Source organism: Scyliorhinus canicula, chromosome 7 (genome assembly GCF_902713615.1).
Source record: "Scyliorhinus canicula chromosome 7, sScyCan1.1, whole genome shotgun sequence".
NCBI classification, from domain to species: Eukaryota; Metazoa; Chordata; class Chondrichthyes; order Carcharhiniformes; family Scyliorhinidae; genus Scyliorhinus; species Scyliorhinus canicula.
Genome location: NC_052152.1, coordinates 24898292 through 24925336, shown reverse-complemented (window position 1 = coordinate 24925336; position 27045 = coordinate 24898292). Strand labels below are relative to the sequence as shown.

Below are 27045 nucleotides of genomic sequence, written 5' to 3'. Positions count from 1 at the left end.
ACCAGCAAGAGTCACAGGAGATGATTTTGGTTGCGATTTGCCGGAAACGTTTTTATGTTCATTTGTGGCGGGATTTTCACAGAGTTTCCTGCCGCAGATACCTCATCCTATCTGTAAGAAGTCTTACAACACCAGGTTAAAGTCCAACATGTTCGTTTCAAACACTAGCTTTCGGAGCACTGCTCCTTCCTCAGGTGAGTGAAGAGGTGCATACTTCTTCATTCACCTGAGGAAGGAGCAGTGCTCCGAAAGCTAGTGTTTGAAATGAACATGTTGGACTTTATCCTGGTGTTATAAGACTTCTTACTGTGCTCACCCCAGTCCAACGCGGCATCTCCACATCATGGCTATCATCCTATCTGGTGACACTTTGTCACTTCTTTGGGCCCTGGGGAATTTTGCACTGTTTTAGCGCACAGAATTCTTTTCAGCACTGCGGAGCTAAACTCCGAGATCGGGCTGCCATTTTGAAAGAGTGCCCCGATCTCTAAGTGAGCTTGTGGGGGTCCTCCACAACCCCCACCCATGGGAAATGTAACCCCCCCCCCCCCCCCCCCCCCCCAACACCCCACACCGCCAAGTGAGGGCACTCCACTATGGGGTCCCTGGGAGCTCCCATTATTCAGCCCCCCCCCCCCCCCCAAGCCTCGTTACAGCACCTCCTCTCTTCCAGAACCCCCACCCATCATTCCGCTCCCCAACCTCCTGGAGACCCCTATTTATCTGCCCTGCACGCCCCCACCCTGGCAGTGCTCCAGCCAGCTTGGCAGTGCCAAGGTGTCCATGCTCTATGGGGAGGGCCAGGGGGTCACCCTGCACTGACCCAAACCACCCAGGGATCTCTAATAACCTTGGAGACCCACTGGATGCCGTCCCTCCTGGTTCACGTACTTGTGGACTAGTACTGATCGGTGCCTGGCTGCAGCCACGCTGGGTAGGCCGGAGAATCGAGGGAGGCTGGTGTATCCCGGGTCAGTAGGCCAGGTAAGGAGCATCGTTTGATCTTTCTCCTTTTAGGCAGAGTCCGATTCCAATGCCTCGCGGGACTTGGGTGAATCCCACGAGGTGTGGAGGCTGCTGGGAGGCCTCTTCCAGGATTCACCGGCTGCGTTGTGCTCTCGCTCGAGTGTAACACGGTCTTTGTCTCCTTTTCCACTCCCAACACCCCTTTTCCGTTCTTAGCCCAATCGTGCTGAGACCGGTAGTCACCATTCAAGTTACATCCTTGAACAGGATTAACAAAATCAGCAGAGATCGAATTTCTCAAGTCCCTGCCTGTCTGTCTGGCTCTTTCCCACCCTAGACTGCAGCTTTGCTAATTGAACCATCTGGGGAAATCTGTATGTTGATCCTAGTCTAAATAGATATCTGTACATATAGGGTTTACTTCCACAGCAAGAGATCAACATTGATTGTTTTTCAATTGTTTTTCAGAAGATGTGCAGTCTTTGTACAACACGGTATCTAACTATCCGAAAGCCTTTAGCACACCACTAGAAATGGTGGAAACGAGTTCTGAGGAAAGCTTTGTACTTGCTCACATTTCATCAGTGGATAGAGATGCTCTCTGGGCTGAAGTGGAAGGCGAACCTGAAAGACCAGTCCTGAATCTCGAGGGGTTAACGAAAAACACCAACCAATCATTTAACGAATCAGCTCTGAATGTCCGGCAGGAAGAAAGCAAGGACAACAGCGAGCACACGGAATCCACCGATACCAGTTCGGGTGCTGTGTCTTCCGGGATCACCTCCTCTGTTTCGCCACCATCCCCAGAACATCCAGGTACCATGAGCAATACTGAAGAAGATGGACTTGTGTTACATGAGAGAACTGGCATGGACAGGACGACCAATAGTGGCCCTCAGCCCAAAGCCCAGTTGACACTGGTTCACACCGACTCCGAAAGAACACAGATGTCGCAGTCGCTGTCCAGCGACGAGGAAGAAATAGATTTAGAATTGCAATTAATTACCCGAGAAAAGCTTTTAAAACGGCAACAGGAGAAGCATGCCTTAGTGGAGGCTTTATTCAAACATGTCTTGTTATATGTCCAGCCTTATGATGCTAAACGGGTATTGTATGCTTTTTCTGTCCTGGAAGCTGTTTTGAAAACCACTCCCAAAGAATTTACTGAGGCACTGTCTGCCACATGTATGGATACCAACTCCACCAGCCAGCTCAGTCTGATACGCAACCTTCTAGCTCGCCACCGGGAATCCGTCCTGGGTATGAGTTTTTATGGCAAGCTTTCAACTCGGGCATTGCCCACAGGCCAACTCTCATTGATAGAATTGCTAATTTACCTCTGTCTGAATTTTTTGAGATCCTATTATCCGTGCCAGATGAGGTTGAGTCATAAGGATTTGTTGGGAAACAGGGATGTCCAGGTGAATAGCGTGCAAGTCCTGATTCGGATTATTACGCAGCTGGTTGCAATTGTGAAGTCAGCTGACGGCAAAAACATTGATCTCATCAGCAAAATGCTGGCCAAGTGGAAGATTCAGGAATATGTGCTACGCTCCCTCTCTGCATCCATGTACATCAGTGAGAAGAGCTACACACTCAGCTTTTCAGAACCTAGTGATGACTTCATTGACGAAGGCCTGTCTGAGGAAAGCCTCGTTAACTTTGGTCAGGACCAGATCTGGAGTGAGCATCCTCTTCAGATTGAACTTCTGAAGCTGTTGCAGGTCCTGATTGTGCTGGAGCACCACCTTGGTCAGACAACTGATGAACATGAGGGTTCCTCTGACCTTTCCAAGGAATGGCAAAAGGTCATGAGCTTCCAACAGTCTATTACTGCCATGGGGTATGTAGAATCTCAGGCAATCACTGCCCAGGGAATGTTTGTGTCAGCAGTTGTCAGAGCCTTAGAACCACAATACGGTTATAGCATTCATCCACCATGGGTGAGCCTGGTCACTGCCTCCCTACCTTACCTTGGAAAATCCTTGGGACTGGTTGTTGCACCATTTGTTGCCCGGATCTGTAGGAACTTGGATGATCTCGTTCAACAGGATGAATGCGAGAATGAAAAGAACTCAGCAAGGTACTCAAATGTCCTTTTTGTTTTTCTCTCTCTATTTTTGATAGGTGTCTCCTAACACACCGAGACTCTGTTTTTATTGAAAGCGGCATGTGGTTGCTTTCATTACTCTCATTGATTTACTGAGAATTTAGGCAATAGTATTTGGTGTATTATAATGTGATTGAAGTGAAGCAATAATTTCATTATCTCTTTCTATATTAGGCAGCAACTGTATTAAAAATTGTTGTTTCAGGCAGCCAGCTCATCACAACCTTCTTTTTAAAATTGTATTTTATTACAAACATTTATCAAAACCGATTACAGCGAACAAACACCCCGGGAAACATGCTTCCCTACAATCAACTATACAGTCTGTACAGATTTTTCCTCTTTTTCACCCCCCCTCCTGCACCCAACAGCCCCTCAAATATGGTTGCAAACATCCCCCACCTTTCCTCAAACCCCCCTGAAGAACTCCTTAACTCATACTTTATCTTCTCTAATCGCAGGAAGCCGTAAAGGTCACCAGTGCTACCCCCGGTGGCGATGCCGACCGCCACTGCAGCAAAATTCGCTGCCGTGCAATCAGAGAAGCGAAGGCCAAGTCATCGGCCTTTCTCCTCTCCATGAGCTCCGGCTTCTCCGAGACCCCAAATGTCGCCACCAAAGGGTCCGGGTCCTCCACCTCCTGCACTGTTCTGGCTAAGACCGTGAACACTCCCCCCAGAATCTTCCCAATTTTTCGCAACACCAAAACATGTGCATGTGATTCGCTGGCCCTTGCCCACACCTCTCGCACTCATCTGCTACCCCCTGAAAGAACCCACTCATTCTTGTCCGAGTCATATGTACCCTGTGCATCACCTTAAAATGTATCAGGCTCATCCTTGCACATGAGGAGGTCCCGTTTACCCGACGCAATGCCTCACTCCATGCTCCCCAAATGAACCCCCTCCAGACCTTTTGCACAAAGTCCCTAACCTGCAGATACCTGAACTTGCTCCCCCTCTGCAGCTCTACCCTCTCCCTTAGCCCCTCCAGACTGGTAGATAGATAGAACAGTACAGCACAGAAAGGGCCTTCGGCCCTCAATGTTGTGCCGAGCAATGATCACCCTACTCAAACCCACGTATCCACCCTATACCCGTAACCCAACAACTCCCCCCCCTTAACCTTACTATTAGGACACTAAGGGCAATTTATCATGGCCAATCCACCTAACCCGCACATCTTTGGACTGTGGGAGGAAACCGGAGCACCCGGAGGAAACCCACGCACACAGGGGGAGGACGTGCAGACTCCACACAGACAGTGACCCAGCCGGGAATCGAACCTGGGACCCTGGAGCTGTGAAGCATTTATGCTAACCACCATGCTACCCTGCTGCCCAGGGTGAATCCTTCCTCGAAATACAGATCCCTCACCTTGACCAGTCCCACTTCCCTCCACCTCTTGATAACACTGTCCATCCCCCCGGCTCAAACTCATGATTCTCGCACAGCGGCATTAGCACTGACATCCCTACCACCCTAAAATGCCTCCTCAACTGATTCCATATCTTCACTGTGGACTGCACCACCGGGCTCCTTGAATACCTCCTCTGAGCCATTGGCATCACAACCTTCTTGAGGGCAATTAGAGAATCAATGTTGGCCTTGCCAGTGATGCTCCGATCTCGTGAACAAATAAATAAAACTTCCAATACCTTTTTAAGAGCCATAGTTAATATAACAGTGGAACAGTGGACTAGTAATCCAGAGGCCAGGGGTAATTCTCTGGGTGTCAGGGTTTGAATCCCGTTGCGGCAGATGGTGAAATCTGAATCCAACAAAAATCTGGAATTAAAAGTCTAATGATGACCATGAAACCATTGTTGTTTGTTGTAAAAGACCATCTGGTTGACTAATGTCCTTTAGGGAAGGAAATCTGCCGGCCTTACCCAGTCTGGCCTGCATGTGACTCCAGATCAACATCAATGTGGTTGACTCTTAAATGCCCTCAGAAATGGCTTAACAAGCCACTTTGTTCAAGGACAATTGTGAATGGGCAATAAATACTGACCCAGCCAGCGACACCCACATCCAATTAAAATATCCTTGAATATCCGACACTGTTTTAGAAGAAAAGATCTGGAGGAGCACTAATACTGAAGTATGGGTGATTACATAGGAAATTGGCATAGTTTGCATTTGAGAAATTTGTTGCTGAATGTGGTTTCCAGCTATATGGAGAGTGTGGATTGAAAATTCAGTCGGTGGTTGGGTTCAGAATGCAGGAAAGCAGAATGGCTGAAAGTAGTTGCACAGCGGAGGTGATATTCTGTCATCCCTCTTTGCCAGCAAGTAAGGAGCTAATGCTTTCCTGAGATATGATCCTTATTGCCTCATCCTTATAGAGGAAAGTATGGACTGATTCCATATGCTTCTGACATATGGTGTAGTGACCTCTGCAATGCAAAGGCTCAGCCACAAAGACCTCGGTAATATTTGGTTGCCAATCATGTGCACTCCATTAGGACAGAACTTTTGCAAATGTATGCTGCCTGCATGTGTTCACAGTGCCGTGTTTCCAGGTAGAAAATGGTTTCATCCTTTGGAGAGTAAAGCCAGCAGCACTTGCTTTCTCCAAATATATTTTAAGAATATAAATTTAATGGATTAAGTTTATAATTGAAGCATTGGCACTGTCTTAACGTTTTAATCTATGTAAAGTGGAGCGAATATGAGGTGGCCTGCCAAGGAATTTGTGCACTATTTGGCTTTGATTCAGACCAGAGTTGGATCGGGATCTGATTCTGAATTTATGGCTGCTATTTTCACATCGCTAAGAACTTTTATTTTTGGGGGAGGTAGTGGGATTTGGACTCTGCATCACGTATAAACTGAGCTCCTCTGGGAATTTTCTACTCTTGCATCGGTTGTTTTGGACTCTCATCAGAAAATGCTGGAAATTCACAGCCAATCTGTTGGCATCTGTAAAGAGAAAAGAGATGGTCATTATTAATTTTTGAGCGTGTGGTTGCTTTAACCAATGTTTGCTCCGATCCAAGCTCATCAATACAAAAGAGGTATTGTCAGGCTGAAATTGATTCTGCAGCAAATGGTCTTGGGTCACGTATGACTTTTATTTTGTGTAACCGCTCTGTTGATGTGTGAAATGCATTAATTTAATTTAATTTTTTCAATTTTGTTATTTTTGTTCCTTAGCACAACTTCAAAAAAGGAAAACATCCCTCCGGATTATCCACTCACCCTTTTGGAAGGGCTTACTACCATTTCTCACTATTGTCTTTTGGATAGCTCAGCACAGACAAAAAAGGTACTTCCTAGTTAATTGGGGAGCATACATGTTCAGATATTGACTGTGCCTACAGTGTTGCTTCAGTTGGTTGCTGTGACACATGCTGTGCCTGATTTATGAAAGCCTGCTGGTGAAGGGCAACATTGGAGTCGATCTTCACTTAGTCTCGCGTTTATTGTGAAGTGTGGGTAGTTAAAAGGAGTCGTCCATTTATACCGGAGATGTGGCAAAACGACTTCTGAAGGTTTAGTGTTTTTGAACACACTTCCTGAAAAAAATGGTGGAAGCAGAGGCGTTGAATACTTTTAAGACTGAGATGGGGGTAAGCGGGATGCAGATTTGAGGTTGCCCTCATCGGACATTAAATGGAGGAGCAGGGTCGAGGGCCTGAATAACCTACTTGTTCATAACTATGTGTGGAACATTACAAACTTACATCTCCTAACTGATCCACACCACAGTTTCAATAAATAATTCCTCGCACTTTTTCCGGTTACCTATAAAATGAATAAAGTAAACAAATTATAGCCCCTAAAAAGGGAATATCTATTTATATGTGCTGAAGCACATGCCCTCCCCAGTATACGTTTAAACACAATTGATATGCCATTAACTCTCTGCAGCTGTTGAGACACAGCGGATAGAATACGGAGTGAGAGGGACATGTCTTGAAAGATGGACAATGTTTCACTTCATTTGAGGAGCAGGAACAGAAAAGGAAGCCTTAAAAATGTTCAACTTGTGTAAGGATATATCTTCTGTGGGGTAGCGGTTAGATGTCAAGAGGCCCAGTCAGCATGTTATTGCTCAGACCTCTTTTTTTTTTTTCTTGAGCTCCTTAACATCCACCGTTAATATGTAAAGCTTGGTCTGTTTACAGCAAAGCTATGAACATCGGTGTTCCCCCTCAGTTGCATGACTGTGCAGCAATCTCTAAACGTTCCTGAGCAGGCTACTCACAAGTCAGCTCCTTATCCGTTTGGGCATGCAACAAAAATATTAAAGGAACCAGACACTAAAACTAAATTAGAGAATGTGTGGACGAGCATAATATTACCCTTTGTCTTCATTCTTATTGTCCTGAATGTGAGGGTCTATAGCTAGCTTTCCTCCTGTAGCTCAAGCTCAGGAAATTGTTATAGGAATGTTGGCTGAGGATAGGATTGGGATTGGTTGTAATTGTCTCCCTCCTCCATGCCTGAATGCCCAGTGTTACACTAAAGTGGGGGGGGGGGGGGGGGGGAGGAGGGGGGAGAGACCCATTTCTTTCATTGTATTTCTCCATAATTATGAAAATTTCCAGTACTCAAGATAGTTGGGAAATAAACCTTCCCATACAAGTTTAAACAGCAGCAGAATAAATAGTCCTGCTGAGCTGGAGGTACCCTCTTTCTGCTGGGTTAAAGGTTCCATGCGAAATGGGTTCAGGCAGTCTCAATCTAGTTACAAGTGGGTGTTAGTCCACAGCAAGAAACTATCTACACTTTGCTACCAATTAGTCTTCTCACTTAGAAGACCGGTGCAGGAAAAGTCCCCAGGGGAGGGGTGCTATTGAGGTTGGAGCTGAAGAACCATTTTGGACCATGTTTGTGCAACTTTAATCTGAGTCGAGCTCATGTTTTATCTTACTTGGCAGTGCTCAATGCTGGCACTCAATGCATGGGATGGCCAGTGTTTCATTCCTCAGTAGTATTGTTCCACACTTTGAAGAGCAGGAAAGAAATCTGATCCCGGACCAGAACCCAACAGTTGAGTTGCGAGGCTACCAGACAGAAACCCCAATATTTAATTTAATTTGTAAGACTGAGAGAAAAGATATATCGCTCCAGGAGTGATTTCATGCACAAATAGGGATATGGTGTATTAAAACAAGCATTACTACTAACGCTGTATTACTAATTTTTACATTATAAATACAAATAGCTTTCAGTTACCAGTTAAACAATGCTTAACAATACAATGAAACAATCCTAACCATTATCTTAATCTCCCCTCAAACAACACTTATCTCAGGACAAAATCCACTTTTAAATACACTTAGCAGACTCAGGAATACTTGCTGCAAACAGACGCCTTGGATAAACCACTTTGAGAAAGCGATAGCCTTCAAGACCTAGCTTGCAAATTCTTGCCCCTCAACTACTATTTAAACTACAAACCTTTGAAATTGCTCCTATCCTGTACACAGCAACTCATTGTCTTGATAAGCTGCTTCTGGCCTGTCCCCAGTCAAATCTTTAACTGAACTGCTTTGAAAGAGACAGCTAGTCTGCGAAAGACAGATCCAACCTCACTGTAATGAGAGCACAGCTTCTTGTCTGTTCACATCCCAATCTAAAACTAAACTTGAAAACCAGGGAACTCAACACCTGACTGCTTCAACCCCTGGCTCCTCCCATTAACTGCTACATCATACTAAGCTGAACACAATGCCCCTAATTAGCTACTCCCCAGAGAATCCCTACAGTGCAGAAGGAAGGCTTCAGTAGTAACTTGGGAAGGATCTGTGCAGCTTGACCCGACTCTGACTGAAGAGGTGGGATCAAGGTATCTCAAGAGATTTTGACCTGATTTAAATTTTGGATACTTCTCATTTCTTGTTACTTGTATGTGATTTGGCTTTATGCATTATCTCTGCACTTTGTGCCAGTCTGCCATTGCAGGTGACCCCACAAGCATGAAGAATGCTAAGAATGCCATCCTTGAGGAATTGCCTTTGATCATCAACTCTACATCTCTTCTCTGGGGTGTAGTGCGAAGAGAAGAATCCCAGAGAAAGCCCACAAATCTACTTGACACCACGAAGGCCTCGTGTTCCGTTTTCTTTAAGTCGACCAAAGTTAGTAGTGACAATTCCCTTTTTACTTTGAGGGGTTGGAATGGGGAAAAGTTGACTTAATTGTTCAGTTAAAATCTGTGTAATTGTGACAACTAATTCCTCTGCCACTGTGAAAGAGCGCAGTCTTATTTGTATCATTAAGAATTTTTCAACAGGCATTACCCATCATAGCATGAGAGAGGTGTAGTAATGGGCTTTCTTGCTGACTCCTAACTGAAATCTAACTTTTCCTTCAGTTACACGAGGCTGAGTGCTGGAGTTTTAACTCACAGGGTGACCATTCATGTAGGCCTGGTGTTAGCAACTTTTGAGGAAATGTGTTCACAATTTGTAAGATCGTAGTATTTGGTTGAAGTATTAGATCTCGTTGCAACGATAAAGCCAGGCTCTTGGAGAGTATTTTGTTTCCATTCGATGAAGAATTAAACAATGTTATAGAGGTGAAGATTACCCAACACTTGCAACATCTCTGGAAGCTGAATGCTGGTAGGTTTTTATTGGAGGGTTTTCAGTGTGTTTTGGATGCTGGGAAAGCTATGGGGGCAAATTTTATGTTGACCAGGCAAGTGCACCCCCAACCTGCAAGAGCATTAAATCTTGAGATTATGTCGGGCACACATCCCAAAATCATAGAGTACTCGGACGATATTTTGGTTAGCAGGTGCGGATTGGCGATGTGACAGCAGACAATAATGGAGTGTCTGCGTCTGTGTATGAGCAGAGATTCCATAGCATGTGGAACAAATTCACAAGCCTCTTCACAGGCCTGTTTGCAGCCAGCAGCCAACGGAGGAGGGGGGAGGGATAGGGAGGGGACAGGCAGAAAAAGGTAGACGGGAAAGGTCGTCTAGAGGGAGGGAAGCTGGTGAGGAATGGGGAGGAGGGCCACTTACTGGAGGATCACAGACCTCATACGAGGAGAAACCGGGGCATTGAACGGACCCACCCTCCCTCAAACTCCAGGCCCCAGCCCCGAAATGGAATGGAGTCCACCAGCGAATGAGGGGAAGGATCCCAACTATATATATGTATATGTGTGGGTAAAGCTGGGTGCAACCCCTACTGCCAAGTAGTAGGGGCCCCAGCTCAAAATCACTAAAAACCAAGCACTATTGTAAAGTTGTAAATTAGTATTGGAGTCCCAGTCACGGTTGTAGTGACAATGAGGAGCTCAAATCCTGTTGTTTCTATTTTTAAAAAATTATTGTTGTTGCATTGTCTTTCACTCAGATTTTTGTATCTAGCTCCAAACGCCAACAAAAATATGTATATATTTTTTAAACTACCTTGACATGACAGAGGTTCAGATTCACAGGAGGCTCCAGCTTTCAAGGGAATCTGTGATGAGCATATGCCAGATGATTGGGCTGGAGATGGCCTCCTAGTCTCCTGCCTGTTGTAGCTCCCTGCAGTGGCCATTCTGCCGTCACTGATTCTTCTGTGGCCCTTGGACGTTGCTTTTAAAGTTTGCAGCGGGCTGCCATGGAACCCGGTCCCATCCCTGCCAGCCCCGCCCATCCAACGAGGACATGATTAGGTGTCAGTTGGCATAATGTCGAGATGTTTGTTGTTGGACACGGGACTGGACCAAGAATCGCGGCCACTTCTGATCCGCCCGCTAAGCGGGCATGTCAAGTGTGAAATTGCACCCAGTGAAGGAGGGAGGGAGGGAGGTTGTGATAGGGCAGTCACACCTACAGCTATCCAGGCTGTTAAAATGGGAATAGTGAAGAAGAAAATGTCCCAGGGGCCCATTTTTCAGATTTTGATCTTTTATTTTAAAAGACACTAAGACAGAAAATTCTGGAGCTGCTGAATCCGTTTGCTGCTCAGATGGGGGTTCACCTCTTGGCGGCTGTGGCAGCAGTGTGGGACAAGAAGAAAAGGAGCAAAAAAACAAGTCGGAACAAGGTAAGATCGGTGTTCACTGCTCAGGGCAAATTGCAAGGATATTCCTTTTATTCTTGACTTGCATTGATTTCCAGGAAATTCCTGAAGATTAGGTTATTAGTTTTATTTGTTTCAGTCTATGTATAACCTCATTCATCACCAGCAAAACTGATGAGTTTGACATTGAGTTTATTTGCTGCTTGTGGGACCTTGATGTGTGCAAAATTGACTGCAGTGCTTCCCTACATAACAATAGTTATATTTTGAAAAATAGATACCTGGATGTACGCTTATTTCTATTCATGTTCTCCACATGTCTTTTTTTTTTTAAAGCTTTTACCATAGTTATTGTTAATTAATATGCTCTATCCATTTCCTCCCTCTGGCTGTCCTAGTCTACATTTTCCCACAACTAGCATTATTAAAAGTAAAACATCTGGTCATTATCTGCTGTTGATATATTGACTGCCACAGTCCCTACATTACAACATTAACTGCACTGAGCCGAATGCTCTACTCCTGCTCCTAGTTTCTATGTTAAGTGCTCTGGGGTATCCTGAGACCTGGAAATAAATGCAAGTTCCCAAGTAAAATAAACCCTGTAAACCTGAGCTTTTTTCCCTCCTTTTTGGCGGGAACAATTTTTTTTTTAAAGAGGAATGTCTTCTTGTTGAAAATGGGTTTTGCAAGAACCATTAGTAAACTTAATTAAACTTCAACTTCTGGAGCTTTACATTCTCGCATCCAAACCCAGTAGATTTGCCACCGGCTCCTGCAGCTTGACAAGGGACAGGCAATTAATCTGGCCCATGACAGTCAGAATTAAATATTTATTTGATTCGATTCATTATCATTGTGCAAACCATTTTCACAGAAGATGAATCCGTTGCATATAGTGAGGTTTACGACTAAAACATGTCGTTTCAAAGGCGTAACGTTTTGTTGAAAAGGGTTCTAGTTATTTTAAAAAGTGATTTTTTTTTTTGTGAATCCTCATTATAATTTAAAGGTCGTCTTTATCTTTGTAGATGCAGATTCTGCCCATAGCCAGTGAAGCTCAACTAACACTAGTAGGGCTGGTCCAAGCACTGGAAACGCTCAACATTGACAGTATATTACAACTGATAAAGGAAGTTGTCAAGAAGCCACCTCAAACCAAAGACGAGGTAAAACACTGCTCTTTTTAATATTGAGTTGGAATTCAAGTGGGGATGGAAAAAGGTCGTGTTTTAATATTGTAAACTAAAAATCATTTGTAGCTTGGGCTGAATCACACCAGGTAATGGGGCATTAGAGTCATAGTCAAGTGATTTAGGTCTAGTAAAAATCCTTGGAGTGGGGTGCGAATGGGAGCCACTTGTCTCTCAGACATGGTTGAGTAGCGTTGCTGACAGACACTGTTGGAGAGGTGAAAGAGATTTAAATGGGATAAAAATAATGGGCACTTTACTCCAAAAGAGCATATTTCATATCATGTAACCCTTTTGAAAATCAAAATGCGATGCCAGTGTTATTGGGAGAGATTTCTGCGAACCTTTTGGAATATGACTTATGAGAGTATAACATGACATCGGAGATAAAGTTTGATGCTAAGTATGCCTGTAATTCCACCAATGTTCTCCTCTCTAGCCTTGTGTGCAGATGTTAAGAATCCAGATGCCTCTCCACAAAAGGAAGATAAAGTGGAGGATAACTCACCCAAATGTTTAAACGTCTGCTAGCTATTGGTTTTAATGTGAAATAGTTAGCGATCTGGGAGCAGGTCTTTAATCATCCTGTCAGCTGGAGAAATCTGTGGTGCACACGATGAGATGCAACTGTGAAAATGAAGTAATTTCCATTTAAAGAGAAAAAAATTCCTGAGGTGTGCGTCAGAGTGGGAAATCGAAACCAAAGTGCTACTTGCCCATCACCACCCCCCCCCCCCCCCCCCCCCCCCAAATATTCTCCTTTCCTCCACTCCAAGACGTTGACACTTATCGAGTTACTGATGCATACTTGGTAGCTCTCTGATTATTTCTCCAAGCATTTGAGAGACTAGCAATTGCCACCAGGCTTTTCCATCATTGTTGACCTGTAGTTGCTTACTGACTATCCCTATAGTAGCTGGCAGTGGATTGTGTTACATTCTGCATGTAGACCGATAAGGGATGTTTTGCATAGATTCACAGATTTGTTACAGCACAGTCGGAGGCCATTTGGCCTATCGTGTCTGCAGCAGCTCTCCGAATGATTGAATTTCCCAAGGCCGATGGAAAGAACCGAAGGACAGCATTTTCATGTTTAAGACTTTTACTGCAACAAACAAACTAAAATCAACATAGATAATTAATTAACAGACATCTAATATGTCAAACTAAAGAAAAGGTACTTTGGCATCAGCTAATGAGAATAATCAAAATATTTATTCCAAAACATTTTTACTGTGCGCCACACTGATGGCAGAAATGTAGAATAAAAGGAACGGATCAGCTGTCACTCCCAGCTCTCCAGTGGAGGTTCACCTATCCCTGCCAGGATTCCCTTCCTGAAAGGAACCATTAGTGAACCAGATGGGATTTTACAACAATCGGCAATGGTTTCATGTTCATCATAAGACATTTTCTTTAAATTCCAGGGTTTTTTAAATCTAAATTTCACCATCTGCAATGGTGGGATTTGAACCTTGAACATTACTCTGGGCCTCTGTTTTACTAGCCCAGTGATAATACCACCTCACCACCACTTCCCATTGCTTAAGTCTTCAAGAGGTCCTGTATGTTTTGTTTCCATTCTTTTGAACAGAAACTGAACTATCCTGTTTGGTCAAGGACACTAAACAGGCCCTCTTGCTTGTTGTCCACAGCAGCTGTCATTTTTTTTCTTTGTATGAGATACTGTGAAAGGTGTTAAAACTATCACTTCCCCCTCAGTGAGTTTTTGAGTTTCTTACCCACGGCAGCAGAATTACGTGAGAATGTCTCTGGACTTGAGGTAATGATCTAAAAGTTTCTGTTTATCGTCAGTTAAAGGGTACATTTTAAAACATCACAACCTTGTGAAGTTCAGCGTTCATGACAATTGCGATCAGCAGCAAGAATCCTGCATGGTTTTGCTATTGTTTCTCTCCCTAAAGCAACTGTGCTGAAACCAGTTGCAGTCTTCCCACCAATTTTCTGCCTGGGAATCATGATCTTGATCCACGCCAAATATCAAATCTGAAATCTCTGCATCATATGTGCCGTAGTTTCATGGTGAAACAATTATCAGCAAGTCCATAATCGTTTGCCATTTTAAAGAAATGCAATTTGATGGTATAAAATTCTCAGTTGTTCAACTCCACTGAAAGGTGGGTTTAAAATATTGGATGGCTCATCACGTTTTCTTTTCCAGAAACCGACTTTGGTTGATATCCCGATGCTGCAGTTTAGTTTTGCGTTAATTCAGAGGTAAATCTGCTGTTCAAAAGTTTAAAACATTTTCTTACATTTGCAACAGTGTTATTGAGATGTGGCAAAACTGTTCAAAGGATGAGGTGACATAAACATGAAAAGCTGCATCATTGTTACGAATCTATGAATTTTTTGAGGTTAAGGAGTTATTTCCAGCACCTTGTCCACTTAATGCTCAGCTTCACAGAATGTGTGTGGGAGTTTGCAAGCCGATGACAAACCTCAAGATGTTTCAGTTTAGTTTAAACTCATCCATTAAATTAGAGTTTCTTGACCTTCTTGGCTATTCATTATATTTGACACACAAGCTAACTAAAACCACATATTACCATTATACTGTGTATGTCTTTCACAACATAATTTATCATTTTTGATTTGGATAGTCCAAGATGGCTTCAAAACTACAAAATGGAATTTTTGCCAGAACCAGCGAACATTTATCCCTTTGCACCAATTGGCAATGTGCAAGTGTAATTTTTATTGTCTCTATGAAAGGCACCACAATCCTTCTGGCCTCTTGTTCCTTTAGACATCCCAAGGTCATGAAGGTGGCCCACCGACTTCGATACTCTTTAGTGGCTATGAGGAGATAATTCGCTGGTAGAGAGAGAAACGCAGTGCTATTTTTCTGCTTTCCTTTCTCTCTCAGAAGCCCCACTCCGCCACTTCAAAACTGACTGGTTCAAATCAGGAACTCACTACAATGAGGATCAAAGCCAGTTTTCCCCCTTCCCCACCCCATTCCACTGAATTTCACTTCAAACAAATTAGACAACTGACCTCTATTTTCTTTTGTTGCAGGCTTTCCATAGCCAATTTACAGGATCTTCTGCCATCCTTGCTCGGCCTGTTGAGGGAATCTGTTCAATTGAATTTAGCTCCACCTGGGCATTTCCTGTTACTTGGGTAAATACATGGTTTGATGTTCTTTCTGAATTGTCTGCATCAATTTTTATAAATATGTATCCTGAATTGTCTTTTGGGAGCACTGAAGTATAATTCAAGAATAATTAGCCTGGTCCTTATCGATAGATTATGTGACTTTTCATCAAAACGTTCGATACTTTTTTTTCCAGAATGCGTCCAATTGCTCTTGAATTCATTTAAATGTTGAGACAGAGGAGCAAGAAAAGACCATTCGGCCAATTGAGCCTGCTTCGCCGTTTGAGTATGATCATGGCTGATCTTGGGATTCATCTCCATTTTCCTGTCCATTCCCCATAACCCTTGGAGAACAAAAATCTGTTTATTTCAGCCTTTGATATATTCAATTATGCCGCATCCACAACCCTCTGGGGGTAGAGAACTGCACAGATTCACCGCCATTTTGAGTGAAGTAATTTCTTGTTATCTCAGCCCTAAATGATTGGCCCCTTATTCTGAAACTCTGTCCCTAAATTCTCCAGCCAAGGGACACAATATCTAAGTATCTACCTTGTCAAGCCTGTTCATAACCTTGACTACTTCAATGAGACCAAGTCTCATTCTTCTAATCTCTAGAAGATATAAACCCAATTTACTGAGCCTCTCATCATTGGACACCTCATCCCAGAGTCCAATCTAGTCAATTACTGTACTGCCTCCAATGCAAGTATATCCCTAAAGTGTGAAGACCTGAACTGCACAAGTGTTCCACCTGTGGTCTCACCAAAACCCCCCCATGTGGTTGTAGCAAGGCATTTTTATTCTTGTTGTCCAATCCCCTTCAACAAAGGCCAACATGCCATTTGTCTTCCTAATTTCTTGCTGTACCTACACACTAACTTTGTGTGTTCCTTGTAGAAGCACACCCAAGTCTCTCTGAACATCAGCATTGATGACGTTTGCACTTTAAAAAAAAAAAATTCTGCTTTTCTACTCTTGTGCCCAAAGTGAAGAACTTCACACCTCTGTACATTGTAGTCCATCAGCCACCGTTTTGCCCACTCAGAGGCCACAAAGAGATATGGACAGGTTGTGTTCTTCTCAAAACTTGCATTTCCATCCGGCATTGTATTGTCAGCAAATGTCAATACATTGCTCCCTGCCTCTTCATTCAAGTCATTAATATAGATTATAAAATAGTCGAGACCACAGCATGGATCCTTGCAGCACTCCACTTGTCACAACTTGCTAGCTTGAAAATGATGGAGGCTACTGGTGGCTGGAAAAAGGGTATTTAAAAAACCAAACATCTCTTGCTCTGTAGAACTGTCATTTGGACTGAAAACGTTAACTTTTTCTTTCCAAATATGCTGCCAGACCTGCTGAGTTTATCCAGCATTTTTTCTAATTTTATCTCTTCCTCCTCCCCATCCTGCACCAAATTCTCAAGTCAACCCATCGCACTTTACCCTTGTTGCAGTCAATCCTCACTGTCTTCATTCTGTGCTCCCACTTTTCCCAAGATTACAAGAGTATTTTCATACTCCATATAGAATCTGATACATATGGTAACCATTATTAGCCCACAATGCCACCACTTGGTTGGAGGTGCAGTTTACAGAAGATTTGTGGAGTGCGCACACCAACAGACAGCCTATCTGGCGTCTTTGCTTAAGATTTGGTGCAGTGCATGAAGGAGTGTCAGAGTTGTGCAGATAACCATTGTGTTCTGGTGTGCCCCTATCCAGCTCCTTTTACTGTAATGTTGTCTACTTTTAATTTTTGAAATTAATTTGTAGAATATTAAATGACTTCATGTCTCGAAGTCCTAACTTGGATAACAAAAAGGATCAAAAAGATCTGCAGGTAAGATGGAATTTTGTTTTAAACTTAATATGTTAAAGTTAATGCATTAATTTCTGATAGCTTTACATATTTTGCGTTGGAACTGTTTTGTGCTTGCTTTTTACAAGGAGGTGGCCCAAAAGATAATTGAAGCTGTGGGGAATGTTGTTGGTTCCTCGCTTGAACAGACCAGCTGGCTGAGCAGAAATTTGGAAGTGAAAGCTGGGCCTCAGGTGTATTTGGAGGAGACCAATTCTGATGTCGCTGAACATGGTGAGTATCTTCAATCTCTACACTTTCAGTGCCTTGTATTGTATAAATATATATTTTTAATTAAGCAGCAACTGCTGTGCTGTTTGGACTGCATGGCCTGTTTCTGCTCCATGTATCTTATGGAATAGGAAAGCAACGCCCTGCCTTGCTTACCACTCCAGACAACTGGTTATTAAATAGAGATACCATTTCCTTGTCGCATGACTACACACACAGACCATCTGCTACGACATCCTATATAATTGGAACAAACATTAACCAGGATATTGGGTTCTTATTGCATAGATTGCAATAATACGGCGCAAAACAGATAACATGGCTCAACCAGTCCAGCCAGTGTTTAAGTCCCACTCCACTCTCCTCGCATCTTTTCTCATCTAAACATACAGTACATTCAAGATAATTTCACGAATGTGAGCAAAAAGTGCAGTAACACCTGGCATGCGGGCCAACACCATGGAATCTCATTGGCCTGCCAAGATGTTATCAGCCTGCAAAAGGGAGCAAGTTGACCAAGTAGAGAGGCACAAGTACAATAACTGGGGGGAAAGAACAACCGCATTGCTTTTGGTGATGCACATTAACCTGGAGTATCGTTTACTTTTTGGTCTACGCTTGTACATTTTGTCAAAATGTTTAATTCACATTAAATAAAGAGACACTTGTTATGTAAGCAGTTCAATTTCTTGGTACTGGAGGTGGTGACGAACGACATTGTGCTTGGAAGCAGTATTTTGCGGCAGACCTGTTTCAACTGATGTGTAATATCATAAATCTAACCAACTTGCTGCTTCACACAAAATTTGTAGAATATGTCCCTTCAATTGCAGTCTACGTTTAACATGTTTCACTTTTCTTGTGTGTTGGGCATGCTTTTTACTATTTTTAAAATGCTAAGTTGTGATACTCTTGTCAACAAATCTTGCACGCAGTAACGATAGAAATATAATAGGATATGTTGTGGATGTCATGCCAGGTGACGTGTCTAACTAATGTATCTATGTAAGATGGTGGCATGGTGATAATATCACTGGACTCGTAATTCAGAGAACCAGGCTATTGCTCTGGGGATATGGCTTCCAGGGCGGCTAGTGGAATTTAAATTCCACTAATAAATCTAGAATGTAAAGCTAGTCTCCATGATGGTGACCATGACGACAATCATTGATTGTCGTTAAAACCGATCTGGAAATCTGCCATCCTTAACGGATCTGGCCTACATGTGACTAGATCCACAGCAATGTGGCTGACTCTGAGCTGCCTTCTGAAATGGACTCGCAAGTCACTCCACTCAAGGACAGTTAGGGATGGGCAACAAATTCTGGCCTTGTCCCATGACCCATGAAAGAATAAAGGATAACAGATATCTTAGATTCTGTCACCAGTGTGTGGACAGGATTTTAACGTTGTCCAGTTTGGATATATGCATAACTGTTCATTGTTTTTAACAGTACGTTTTGGACGTACTTGGTCCAACATGTAATTGGGGTCTTGCCGTGGTTGGGTGAACTTAGTGTCACCGCTAAAAGTAAAGTAAGACATTGTTTTTGATGGATTTCAAGGTTCGTTCTCCCCACCCTCAGCTGTCGTTTCAACAGCGGTCGCTTCTTCATACAGTGTGCAAGCTCTAACTTTACTGGCTGAGGTAAGACTTATGTGTGCAAGTTCGTACCTTCAGTTCATTCTCAGATCATTTGCATTGATATAATTAAACTTCTATTTCTATTTTTCTCAGCCAATCTTAAATGTCTCCTTCATTCTATGTTCCACTCTGCAACCTGGTCTGGCATTTTCCAGTCCCACCCGCGGTGGAACCCATTGTGGGCAGGACAGAAAATGTGCAGACTCAGCAAAATGTCAATTGATTTCTGGTGGAAATTTCCAGTCCTGCCATGTGTGGACTGGAAAATTCTTGTTTTGGTGATACTTTTTAAATGAAGTTAACTCATTATAGAAATCTGCCACGTTGTCGCGCTTAGTGCTGCAGGTAAGCATATTTGTCACCTTTTCTCCTGATCATTTTCAATTTAGTGAGATGATGTTTATTTTCTCTCAAGTGCATTTTCTTTGCACCTGATGCGTTGTCAGTACAATAAACACACAACCATTGAATCCCCACAGTGCAGAAGGAGGCCATTCAGTCCATTGAGTCTGCACTGACCCTCTGAAAGAGAACCCTACCTAGACCCACATCCACACCCTATCCCGTAACTCCACCCAACCTTTTGACACTAAGGGACAATTTAGCATAGCCAATCCAGCTAATCTGCCTACCTTCGGATTGTGGGAGGAAACCAGAGTACCGGGAGGAAACCCACGCAGACACTGGGAGAGCGTGCAGACTCCACACAGTCACCCAAGGTCGGAACCAAACCTGGGTCCCTGGCACTGAGAGGCAGAAGTACTAACTACTCTGCTCCGGGGATGCTGCTCATGCCACTCGTACTTGTGGCGAGGTGTGGAAGTGAGTGATGTGACCATCAATTCACACGACACGTAGTTGGAAGTGAACAGTGGTTTTAATGATCTTACAACGAAGCCTGCCTGCGACGCGATGAACTGGCAGGCAGGCTCGCTCAGACTGCCAGGCTTTATACTTCCGGTTAGTGGGAGGGGCCATGGGCGGAACCCAGTACAAACTCCTCATCTCCCCCTAGGGGCAGAGCCGCGCAACTGCTCGTAAACTGAGCTTACACAGACACAGTACATCATACATAATAACAGTGTGAATTACACGGACTGTGATTCACCACAATGAGTTAGGGTCAAAAGTTCCCCTCCATTATTTGCCTTCGGTCAGTTCAGTTCTCTGAATTCGCCTCACATCTTGTGGCTTGTATTTTCTTATCACTGGGGAAAATGCAGATCCTGTTGAATGTGTGAATTAAATTTAGATTTGTGCATTTTGTGATCTGTAGTAACGATGCTAAAGTAGGCAATGTAAATCTCATGAGGAGAGGCACCAGTAACGCGAGGTGAAAAAATAAGGTTTTGAGAGAATTTGAAATGTTTGTAATATGTCCCAGGTTCGATTCCCAGCTTGGATCACTGTCTGTGTGGAGTCTGCACGTGTCTGTGTGGGTTTCCTCCGGGTGCTCCAGTTTCCTCCCACAGTCCAAAGATGTACAGGTTAGGTGGATTGGCCATGCTAAATTGCCCTTTTAAAAAAAAAAAAAAAAATAGGTGACTGGGTGACGGAGATAGGTTGGAAGTGTGGGCTTAAATGGAGTTCTCTTTCCAGGGGCCAGTGCAGACTCGATGGGCCAAGTGGCCTCCTTCTGCTGCAAATTCTATGAAATTCTATGTATATAATTTTAAAAACAACTTAATGCAAATTGTGCATCCCATTAATTGCTACCTGCATTTCTTTGATACTTGTGCCAAATGTATTTTGTTTCAAGTGAAGTTTTGCCTTTGATGTTGGCAGCCTTTATCTTATTATTTCTCTTTATTTTGGGAATCATTTTCAGCTACTCGCCCCACTTCTTGATATGGTTTACCGCAGTGATGAAAAGGAGAAAGCAGTGCCTCTCATCTCACGCCTGCTCTACTATGTGTTCCCCTACCTGAGAAACCATAGGTAACGAGATGAAATGTTTACACCGTTTACTTCACTTGCCAACTTGAGTGTTGATTGCTCTTGGATCCAGATTTCAGTAAATCAAAATGTACTTTTTGTACAGAATCACAAAGTAAATCGGTTTCCAGGTTTCATTCAGTTAGTGAGAAGTCAAACTAATTATATAAATGTCCATATTTTATGCACACCTGCGCTTCATTCAATGTAAGGAAACCTGTTTTTCATGTGAGCGAACATGTCCGTTTGTGGAGCAGAGTCTGTGGGTGGGGGGGGCGGAGCGGTAAAGGAGCTGGGGGAAGGTAAAGGAGCTGGGGGGGAGGTAAAGGAGCTGGGGGGGAGGTAAAGGAGCTGGGGGGGAGGTAAAGGAGCTGGGGGGGGAGGTAAAGGAGCTGGGGGGGGAGGTAAAGGAGCTGGGGGGGAGGTAAAGGAGCTGGGGGGAGGTAAAGGAGCTGGGGGGAGGTAAAGGAGCTGGGGGGGGAGGTAAAGGAGCTGGGGGGGGGAGGTAAAGGAGCTGGGAGGGGGAGGTAAAGGAGCTGGGGGGGGAGGTAAAGGAGCTGGGGGGGGAGGTAAAGGAGCTGGGGGGGAGGGAAAGGAGCTGGGGAGGGAGGTAAAGGATCTGGGGGGGGAGGTAAAGGAGCTGGGGGGGAGGTAAAGGAGCTGGGGGGGAGGTAAAGGAGCTGGGGGGAGGTAAAGGAGCTGGGGGGGGAGGTAAAGGAGCTGGGGGGGGAGGTAAAGGAGCTGGGGGGGGAGGTAAAGGAGCTGGGGGGGGGGGAGGTAAAGGAGCTGGGGGGGGAGGTAAAGGAGCTGGGGGGGGAGGTAAAGGAGCTGGGGGTAAAGGAGTTGGATTTCTTGGTGTAAATCCAGATTCCCCCTGAATCAAGCGTAAGGACTAAACTGGGCTGAGAGTTCAGTGGAAATTCTGATCCTTGAGATGCGAGATGTTAAACTGAGACCCAGTTTACTTCCTTCAAAAAAATACTTGTGGGAAGTCGCTGCTGCAGATTGCCTATTGCATTTCCCATCATAACTTTCCATGTACTCCAGACGTTCGGAGATGTTTTTAACCGTGTGTCTGCATGAACCATTTGAAATGTTTAATAGCTGGTGCTGAAAATAGTTTAACAAAAGCCGAATACTGCAGATGCTGGAAATCTGAAATAAAAAGAGAGCGCGCTGGCAAAGCTGAGCGGGTCTGGCAGCATCTGTGGAGAAAGAAACCGAGTTAACAAGCAGGATTTACCAAATAATCCTCCGCGGATTTACCGAGCAATTCGGTGGCTGCGGAGGCGGCCCGCCAGCGACATTTCCTGGTCCCACCGTTATCAACGGGGATTTCCCATTGACTGCACCCCTCGCCGACGGGAAACCCGTTCGTCATTGGTGGGATCAGAATATCCCGCTGGCATGAACAGCTGCTAAATTCCACCCCATGTTAAATCCTTCTGACTCTTCAGAGCTCTTTTAGAGTCATCAAGACTCGGCGTTAACTCTCGGCAAGCCTGCTGAGTTTTGCCAGCACTTTGACTCTTTATTTCGGATTTCCAGCATCCCCGGCATTTTGCTTTGAGTTTACCGGGAAATAGTTTGTTCATTTCTGGGAGGCACGTCTCTTAATACTGTAATTTCAAAAATGTGATTCCATACACCTTTAGATCCCACATTCCAACCTTTATTAATTCTTTGACTGGTAATTCAACATATATTAAAACATCAAAACTTTTAAACATACAGATTGAAATGTTGACCTGCAGTAGGAGATGAATGAATTGGGCAGAAAGCTAAAGGAAACGGAACTGTTTGAAGGAAACTTTTGAAGAAATGAGAGGAGGTTCAAGCTAGTAGGTCTGGGAAAGGAGGGTGTAGTTCTGGTGTTGTAGTAAACCAAGCAAGAGCCCATGGTGTTGGGGGTTACTATAATAGCTTGGATAGAGGATTGGCTCACAAACCAAAAAGAGTCGGAATAAATGTATCAGTTTCAGGTCAGCAAACAATAACTTAGGATGCTATAGGGATCAGTGCGTCGTCTCAACTATTTACAACCTATATTAATGATGAAGGTATTGAGTGTATTGTAGCTAAATTTTATCTAAGCTGCACAGGTGGGTGTGATGGCAAGTTGTGAGGAGGACCCAAAGGTCACAATCATCCAGGTCCTGTCGAGGTAGCTTTGACAGTGGGCGTTCACAAGAGGGTGTTGGATTGGTGGGCCAGTGAGTTCCCATCTCCGGTTTGTCTTGTTGGGGATAAGTGGGAGGAGCGGAGCAGCCTGATGACCACTTTACATTATCCCAATGTCCAATTGTGGGCAGCTTGGGGATGCAGCATTGATCAGAGCCTGGCATGCCTGAGGTAGCGTGCTGGTGGCTGGCCAAGGGGCCCATGAGGCCTCCTTCCCCCCCCCCCCCCCCCCCCAAAATCTGGAAATGATCCTGTCCTGTGATTATTTTTCAAATGTTTACGGTTCTGCCCAAAGCACATGGGTAGATTGTGACTGGGCAAAAAATTAGCAGATGGAATATAATGTGGAAAAATCAGGCTATCCACTGGTAAGAATAGATGAGCAGAATACCATTTAAATGGTGAGATTTCACAGAATGATGCAGATTGGGGTGTCCTCATACATTAATCACAAAAGGTTAGCATGCAGGTACAGTAAGTAATTAAGGTAAATGGGACGTTGGACTTTATTGCAAGAGGGATGGAGTATACAAATTGGACAAGTCTTGCTACATTTTTACAGGGCATGGTGAGACCTCCACTAGAGTGCTGCATATAATTTAGTCCCTTAAAAAAGATATACTTGCATTGATGGCTGTTCAGTGAAGGTTGATATGGTTGATTTCTGGGTTGAAGGGGGGGCCCTTTATGAGGAAAGGTTAAGTTGGGTCTATATTCAGTGAAGTTTAGAAGAATGTGAAATGACTTTATTGAGCATATGAGATCCTGAGGGGGCTTTGCAGGGTGGATGCTGTGAGGATATTTTCCCTCGTGGGGAATCTCGAACTCGGGGGATACAGTTGCAGAATGGGGGATCTTCTTTACCCCAGACAGCAGCAGTGGATATATTGAATATATTCAAGGCTGAGATTGACAGATGTTTGAACTACTGGGGAGGCGAGGGTTATGGGGAACAGGCAGTGAAGTGGTGGAACAGGCTCCTGGATTGTGCAGACGACTCTTCCGACTGTTCTTGTTTATTATATCCTTGTGCGTAGGAGTCTTTGATTCACTGATTTGTGGATCCAAGCAGAATAATAGCCAGACAATACATACACAATGGAAGTTAAACTAAACTAAATAATTTATTATTATTCCAATAATATACACAAAGCATAAAAATCTGTTCCTCAAAGAGTTCGGCTTCAAGGTTTAATGAAGTGATCTGCTTTTTAGATTGATCTTTTACTGCCGGTTTACCAAGACATGACCACGCTCTTGTGGACCTGATGAAGCCGACCATTACATACTGCTCACTCATTTTAACCCCCAAAAAGGATCAGAAAACATTCGCCGAGGATGAATGCTTTTCATATTATGTGTCTTTTTAGCAATGTCACCAGACATTGATTAGCTATCTCAGGATTTTGGCCAGGGACAACTCTGTTTACTCTGTATCCCTGCTTGTGGATTCCCTTGAGATGATAAGACCCATTGCCAGCAAATCATTTTGGGTTTTTTTTTAAAAAAAACAGGAAATGCTGAGGTCATGCAGCATCTGTGGAGATAAAACAGTTACTAGTTCAGATTGACTTCATTTGAAATGTTGACAGCTCTGATGCAGTCCTGTGTTTGCAAAGCTCAAAACATGTTTTAAGTAAAGCCGAGTTCTTGGGCAGCAGAAAAACACTTTAGTTTTAATACTTACTGGCACTGAATTAGCTGTTTTGCTTAAACCATGTGATGGCTTTGTCGGAAGTTTGAGGCAATTAAGGAAAACTTTCTCCTATCTAGCTGTTCCTTGTGTGGAGGCAATTAAGTGATTGGAGTCAGGGTGCAAGTCTTACTCTCTTCCAAGTGTTATGGGCCAGGGTTTAGAGAAACCCAAAGTGTATCATGGAGTTCACCTGACCCACAACTTCTAAAAGATTGTGGTATGGGGCTCACACGGCCCACTCTACAGGTGTGGTACAGTAGAAATGGAAAAGTATTTTTAAAAGCAAAAAGTTTATTCTATGAACTCAAGTGAATCTTTTTAAAACATAGTGAACATCTTCGCAACCATCAATTCAAATACAACCCACAAAGAATACAACACTAAGTAATGCTTACACTGTCCTTTTGACATCCAGAAGACTTGCGAAAAACATAACCTTTAATAGAAGCACATCAGGTTTGCATTCACTACGGAGAGCATTTATAATTCTGGATTCACCAAATGATCAAGAGATAGTCTTTTCATGGCAGAGATCAATAGTGCACCTGCTTTGTCTGGCTTCAGCTCCAACACTGAAAACAAAACCAAAAAGAGACAGACACACCCAAGCTTTTCTCAAAGTGAAACTAAAAAGCAGAGCCAGAGCCCAGCTCCACCCACACTCTGACATCACTGCAGTAACATGAGCAGCCAAACATTTCTTAAAGTGATATTCTCATGACACAAGTGTCTGGCTTTAGATAACACCACAGGGTGTTGTACTTTGTAAAGATTATTTTGAGTTGAAATTATATTTTTTGGTTAGTTTGCTTTAAAGATATCATTTCTTAAAATAAAAAGGAAACTTATTATTCAAGGCCATTGTCGGTAATGACTTGAAATGTTTTGATCTTGATGCATTTTTAAGTGTTTAGTACAAGAATGTAGAGCGCGTGCATATTTCCCTTTTTGAAGTTAATGTATATATTTTGGTTTATCTGTGAAGATGTTCTTAACTTTGAAGATGTTCTTAACTTTTGGTGTAGAGATTGTATGCCTAATTATTGCGATTTTTCTTTAACTAATACTGAAATTGTCTTTCATTTCCTCTCAGTGGATACAACATCCCCAGTTTCCGTGCCAGTGCTCAGTTACTGAGCAGTTTGAGTGGCTATGCCTACACCAAAAGGGCATGGAAAAAGGAAGCCTTTGATCTCTTCATGGACCCTCTCTTTTTCCAGATGGACTCCTCTTGTATTAACCAGTAGGAAAATAATACCTTTTTTATGTGTAGTAAACCAGACTCTTATACTGGTTATTGAAAATGGGCTTGTAAATTTTATTCCTTGTCTTTAAAGTTTTGCCAAAGTACAACCTTCTATCCTGGTGCCTACAGAAAGTGAACATATTACAACAATTACTATAGGCAAGATCGAAGTTTTAGCAAATCTGAATTATTATGAGTGCAGTTTCCAAAGTAGATGTCAAATTACTTGCCTTTGATATAGAGTTCATAAAGTAAAATACCAGGATGAGGGATGTCCCAACTTAATTCGGTCTACTCTTGCTGTAGTCCACATTTGTTTTCTAAACACATGTTGAAGAACAAGATGCTATTAAGGACTGATGGTGGAATTTTAATAGATAAAAGAATTCAAGAAATAATTTTCATTCACACAACTACATTGAGAATCTGCGGGAATCTAAGGGGCTGGTTTAGCTCACTCACTCACTCAGCTAAATCGCTGGCTTTTAAAGCAGACCAAGCAGGCCAGCAGCACGGTTCGATTCCCGTACCAGCCTCCCCGGACAGGCGCCGGAATGTGGCGATTAGGGGCTTTTCACAGTAACTTTATTGAAGCCTACTCGTGACAATAAGCGATTTTCATTTTTCATTTCATCACTTCGAAGACAATCAAGTAATTTCAAGAGCATCCACCCCTTTCAACGCTCGCTGCCTCCATCCACTCCCTTCAACACGCTCTGCTCCCATTTACCCCCTTCACCGCTCGCTGTCCCCATCTCCCGCCTTCAACACGCACTGCCCCCATACACCCCCTTAAACACGCACTGCTTCCATCCACCTATTCACGCACTGCCTCCATCCACCGCCTTCAACTCGCACTGCCTCCATCCACCGCC

General features: G+C 43.6%; 1 protein-coding gene across 10 annotated transcripts in view; it reads left to right on the top strand.

The window, feature by feature from the left end:
- Positions 1–27045, top strand: part of dop1b (DOP1 leucine zipper like protein B) — a 160059-nt gene that overhangs the window by 107721 nt on the left and 25293 nt on the right. For 9 of the 10 annotated variants that reach the window (XM_038801573.1, XM_038801580.1, XM_038801572.1 and 6 more), the window contains 12 exons: positions 1435–3049; positions 6235–6346; positions 8979–9167; positions 10953–11078; positions 12086–12223; positions 14430–14485; positions 15290–15394; positions 17152–17218; positions 17326–17470; positions 19033–19115; positions 20941–21050; positions 26018–26167. In XM_038801573.1, coding sequence (XP_038657501.1) covers positions 1435–3049; positions 6235–6346; positions 8979–9167; positions 10953–11078; positions 12086–12223; positions 14430–14485; positions 15290–15394; positions 17152–17218; positions 17326–17470; positions 19033–19115; positions 20941–21050; positions 26018–26167 — 2896 coding nt within the window. The remainder of the gene's footprint in view (positions 1–1434; positions 3050–6234; positions 6347–8978; positions 9168–10952; positions 11079–12085; positions 12224–14429; positions 14486–15289; positions 15395–17151; positions 17219–17325; positions 17471–19032; positions 19116–20940; positions 21051–26017; positions 26168–27045) is intronic. The other variant, XM_038801581.1, reaches the window with a different exon arrangement.